This window comes from Salmo salar, chromosome ssa04 (genome assembly GCF_905237065.1).
Source record: "Salmo salar chromosome ssa04, Ssal_v3.1, whole genome shotgun sequence".
Taxonomy (NCBI): domain Eukaryota; kingdom Metazoa; phylum Chordata; class Actinopteri; order Salmoniformes; family Salmonidae; genus Salmo; species Salmo salar.
In genome coordinates, this window is record NC_059445.1 from 20,777,234 (window position 1) to 20,783,044 (window position 5,811).

Consider the following 5,811-nt stretch of genomic DNA (forward strand, 5'->3'; position numbering starts at 1 on the left):
GTTTGTGTACTGTGATATTTGTACTGTTTTTACGCTTCTAGGCCTATGCACCAAACCACGCATTTGAGACGTATAACACCGCCCTCTAGGGGAAGGTTGAGAGAACTACATAATTCCAGTCAGCCAGACCCCCAATGAGACTTGTGCCATGGCGGGATCAACCGCTGCTGCCAAAGTAAGAAGCTTTGGTCCGTTTGGATTGGTGGAGGACTTGATATTTCCTGCTAAGAATACCCAAATATTGATCACTTTTTTAGTTGCATGCTACGTTAATATTTCTTGTAAAATAACCTATCCCTCTCAAAATAATGTGTTTTAATTTCTCTAAAGAACAAGACATACCTCCCACAGCATTGGAAAAAAACAAAAAACATTGTCTGTGAACCAGTTTTATTCATTCTCAAGCAGAACATACATGATGGTCCTTTATTGCTGATAGCGTTCCATTCTGATTACCAACATAACATTCTTACAACCAACCCACAACCAAGTACAACAGAATTATCAAGCATTATCCACCCTCTTCATTCTTTAACAGTTCTTCGCAAATTCCCGACTTTGACCAACCTTCTGGCAGTCCAGTGGGAGAACAACAGATTTCCCTTTTTATTCAGGTGATGGAAAAGCTAGCCCTCCAGTCAACACAGATTTTGTAATAGCTTTAGAAATCATGATTTAAAAAAAAAATGTTATAGCAAATCCTGATAGCGTTGTTGTTTAATTCCGGTTAAATGTCGAAGCATAACGTTAAGTGGTACTGTTACACCTTGGTCATCCTCCCCCGTCCAAAAACTGTAAATGAAATTCCTGAATGCATTTTATAACCATTATTACATTAAACCTTATGATCATTTAACCACATTCAAAATCAGAGTTATTGCCATATATTTTTGCGTGACTAAGAGAGGAAAAAAAGGATATTGTACATATTCACAACTTGACTTGACAAATGGCATGCAAAGACATAAGGTACACAGAATTTGAATATAAAATTGAGTTTAGACCTACGCCAAGACCGTATGGCTACACCGGGCTAGACATGACGACACAGTATGTGGACATATATACGTACTTACGTGTGTGCAAACATTTTCACATAAACCTCATAGACAAAACCAAACATTACCCTAACATCATGATATGATTCTTCAAATGTCCTATAAAGATAAAATATGGCTTATAGTGTTATTCTCTGATGTTTTTGTTTTTAGACAGACGCACGGTATGATAATTTTTCATGTATCATTTTTTCCAACCAACCTAAAACAGGTGAAGCGAGGAATGTTTTTTATTTTATTTTAATTTCCGGTGCTAACTCTCCGCTGCTGCGGTGGGGGCAGAAAAGTAATCTAAAACTCTCACCTAGAAGATACCGTAACAACCTAATGTAACTCCAACAACGTTGTTGCTCGGCTACTTCTTCAGCATGTCTTGGAGAGGACCAGGGAGGTATTTCATGACCGTGTCCATGATGCTTTCCTCTTCGTCATCATCGTCTCCGCAGCCCTTGGGCACGGAAGATTTGGGACGGGTCAGACTGCCCTCTGCAGACTGCTCCATAGCAGCCTGGGCCTCGGCCTCAGCCTCCTCCCTCTTCTTAATTCCGTACTGGGAAAACAACATGATACTAGCATTATAATAACGTTAATATTATTGTGTCAGACTGACCTCAGGAGAAAACGGAGGGCAACGTTATAATAACATTAACCCCCGAAAAAATACACTTCTTTTGAACGCCACGTGGTTGGGAGGGAGGTGGGGAGTGATACAGGAATCGTCTCCCTCTTTTAATGACATAATACGTTTGTTAAGTCGGTGATCGTCGTTGGTCACTGCCTTTCAAAGTGTGTTTCATTATGGTTATGAAAATGTACTGACTTGCGACTAGATGTCGATTGCATGAACTTTACAAAAAATATTTGATCAAAGGCGGTGGCGTGTATTAACGGATGCCAAGGGAAGCCAGGTGTCCCCAAATATTTCACCAATAAGAAAAAGGTCATTATAAAATAATACATTTTTTGTCTCTGTGTTTTCATCATTTTCTGTCAATTCGTAAATTGCTGAATCTCACCGGAGAAATCAGCCCTAGGGAGGGAAACAGCGCCCATCTGTCTCAGTACGTGTATTCCATGTATCTGATACTGTCTGGACCAAAATAGTATAAGGTGTTGTCACTGTAGCATTTGATTGATTGATGCCAGCAAGCATTTGGCCACCGTTGATCAAACAATTATAAAATTATTAGCCAATCAACATTGTTATCCTGGTGCAGCGAAACACCCTGCAAGGGAGGCCAGTTTGGATTTGGCTTCAGACCAATCAAAAAACACAATTTTCAGAAAAAGGTGTCTGTTTCTAGTCTGCTGGTGTTGATGTCCTGCAGTAGCTAGCTTGCTAAATTGGCCCTTTCCTAAGCCATGGATGGAGATAATTCTCTGTTCAGGCCAATAATTATGAAGGCGATTCAAATCTAACCATAAATTAATGTTGTACCACTGGCCTGAGACGATTGAAGGTCAGTATGTAGTCTAGATGTAGCCTAGTAGTCTCACGTTAACTAGCTAGCTAACTTAGCTGGTTCATTGTTGCCCATGCAAGGAAGTCAGGCTAGCAAGAATTTTAGCTATGTAGCCGATGACAACAAAAACTAAAAGCGTGCTGTATGACAGAGAGGATGATGGCATTGGTGTTCAACTAGTCTACAAGAAGGGTGAGTAATGAAAAAAAAGGGTTTTATTTGTGCACGCACACACAGACACACACAGAAATCAGTACCATGGACAGCCACATGATGTTGTTTAAATTGAAATGGTGCTGGGATAGCTGTGTTCCTGTTGTCTTTGTGCTGACTTGCTGTAACTCTGTGGTTCTAAATCAGTACTTGTTTAGTAAACTGTCAAACATGAACTTGCTTGACCACGCTGCAGGAGATAACTGTTTGTATGCAATATTTGCTTTGTGGGCTTCACTGGACAGATTTTTTGATGAAACAAACGTATGTGTAGTTGAATTTATTCCACCACTGTGTGACTTGTCTTTTTGTTGTCACGACCTTATTGTATATCACGGTGGCGTATGATCGAATGGGTTATAGAGCAAACAACGCAATTATCACATCTGTTGTAATATGTTTTCTTTTACCTGCTTGGCTTCCTCAGCTACTGGTAAAAGCTCATGCAGTTTTTTATGAAGTCACCTTCTCACCAACTCCACCATGCAGCCATCACCTGCATTGTGGGAGGCACTATTTGTCAACCAATCATTAGGGTGTTTTTGTTTAACCCGCGTGAACGTGGCCCAAAATTTGACTGAAACCGGAACACACTTTGCCAGGATTCTAAAGCAACAGGGGATACAAATGAAAGGGATATTTGAGACCTCTCTCTAACCAATGAATTGTACAAACATTAGGTTTTCAGTGTGCGTGTGTGTGATATGGAGGTGTATTATTTCGACATTTATACTGATTTAAAAAATTTAAAAATAAAAATCAATAGCAACAATGTTGACACTGCAATGTTGATCTTTCCCTTGCAGTTGGAAAACCACCACAGTTGTCCGACTTTCGGCTGTCGCAGATGCACCTCCCCCGACTTGACTCACCGACTTTTGTCTACAGCCGGCTTCGTTAGGCTTACCGCACGAACACACCCATTCTGTTCTAATGCTGTAATGCTGCCTCACGTTACTTGGGTCTGTGACCTCAATGCTGATTGCATGTTAGCTGTAATTCAATCAAAATCACTCACTGGAACTGGCCTCTGGGGTTGGACCAGAATAACATTCTTTGTGCACTCACTGTGCTAGGAGAATGCGTGGCATGTCATCTTGTGCAACAACAACAACAAAAAACTCAAAATGGAAAAGATGTATTAAAAACTCGCTCTCTTACTGTGCAAGCAGAATGGTGTTTTTGGACATCGCCTGCAAATCCGCCGAACGTTTTTGAATGAACTACTGGGAGGGGAGTGCAGGCTTTCGTTCCAACCCTGCAGTAACCCACCTGATTCAGCTAGGCAAGGTCCAGACTGAAGACCTTGATTATTTGATTTCGGTGTATTACTGTACCAAACTGCACACCCGGAGGAACCCTGGATAAGGTTTATTCCGGGGCTATATATTACAGGAAATTGAGGATATGATTCAATACCAAATGTGGTGTGAGCCATTGTTGCACGGTAGACCTACGTAATAACATGTTACAAAAATCTATTTTCTAACTTGAATAACAGAAACATGGAGATGTGATGTCACCCACTCTGTTGGAAGTAAGAGAGAGTTTTGTGCGTGTGTGGTGTGTGTGACAGAGAGGGCGAACACACAAATCTGTGCTAATTAATGCGTCTCTCAGAACAGAAACCCAACTCTCCTTCCTCTGACATATTGTGCACAGCTGTTACTAGCGCCCTTGTGCTTTTTGGTTTATTTTTAGGATCTGTCAAAAAAAAGATACATTTTTGTTATTCCTTCCAAAAACAGAGCTGTTACAACTCTTCTCCTCTGCCTCTCCCACTCTTAGAAAAAAAAGGTGCCATCTAGGTTCTTTGGCTGTCCCCATAGGGGAACACTTTAAAGAACCCTTCTTGGTTTCAGGTAGAACCCTTTAGGTTCTAGGTAGAACCATCTTGAGTTCCATGTAGAACCCTTTCCACAGAGGGTTCTACACGGAACCCAAAAGAGTTCTACGTGGAACCAAAAAGGGTTCTATCGGGACAACCAAAGAACCCTTTTGGAGCCCTTTTTCTAAGAGTGTAGGGCAGTGCTACCAAGCAGACATCAACCTTGATATTATAGTCCATTGAGAGAATTCAGGGGAGAGCGCGACCTTCAGGATGAGGGAGAGGAGAGAGAGGTGAGATGGGGAAGGATGGAGGATAGGGGGGAGGGGGCTGGAAGGCTGAGGTCATCCTGTCTTTGGCTGCCTCTGCCGTTCTGCTTTTCAGAGTCTCTATTCCCTAGCTGTTATCTTCCTGCACTGTGGTGGCTAGTGGTTACATAGCAACCTCCACTAGCAACCATGCAGCAGCAGTGCATTAGGCAGCTAAGGAGGAGCACCGCTTTAAACACACTGCATCATGGGAAATGTAGTCCGTCCGGTGGCCTGAGATGAGTAAACATTATTTTACAATAGTTTCTCTTCTCTTTCATTTAAAAATGAGCTTCAATTTTTGCTGAGCGCCTCGAGCGAGCCATGTCGTGTATGAAACTTTTTTTTAAAGTGAAAACAATCTGTGCTAAACTTCCCAAAAAACGGGGGGCCGTGCCATGAAAAGGGAAAATGGTTTCGTTGGCGGGCAGCCAAAAAACAAAGTCTTAGAAGAACGCATCTTCCAGTGTCCTCCCGATGCTGTCAGGCGTGTGAACAGTGGCCTCGACTGCAGCTCCATTAGCTGACCCCTGCTCTCACTGGGGCCTCTGCCAGTGTGGAAACAGGATAGCAGCTCTATACCATCAGGCCAAACTCACTTTTACTTCCTTACAGTAATTCCAATGTTTTTTTTGGTTCGTGTATTTAGGCTGTTTGAGAAGATTTGACTCCTAAGCAACCTGCCTACAAGTACAATAAGCCAACAAAGCTACTTTACTAGATCAAAGCTGTGTGTTGTAACATCTTGATAGAGTATGGGTGAAATAGTCCTCGTGAATTTACTTTCTTTTTTGGCTTCAGATCTGATTTTTTAATAAGAACTAGGGCCCGGGAGTTTTTCCAGCTCAGGTCAAGAGGTAAAGAAAAAACTCAGGGCGCCAACATGAACTAAAATTGCCAGTTGATAGGAAGGTAGTGTGTATAACTGTTCAACGTCACAT

At 41.9% G+C, this 5,811-nt stretch overlaps 1 protein-coding gene across 2 annotated transcripts in view; it reads right to left on the bottom strand.

The window, feature by feature from the left end:
• Window positions 1-373: 373 nt before the first annotated feature.
• Window positions 374-5,811, bottom strand: part of cplx1 (Complexin-1) — a 10,771-nt gene continuing 5,333 nt past the window's right edge. For both annotated transcript variants that reach the window (NM_001140038.1, XM_014195193.2), the window contains one exon: window positions 374-1,608. In NM_001140038.1, coding sequence (NP_001133510.1) covers window positions 1,414-1,608 — 195 coding nt within the window. In that variant the 3' untranslated portion in view covers window positions 374-1,413. The remainder of the gene's footprint in view (window positions 1,609-5,811) is intronic.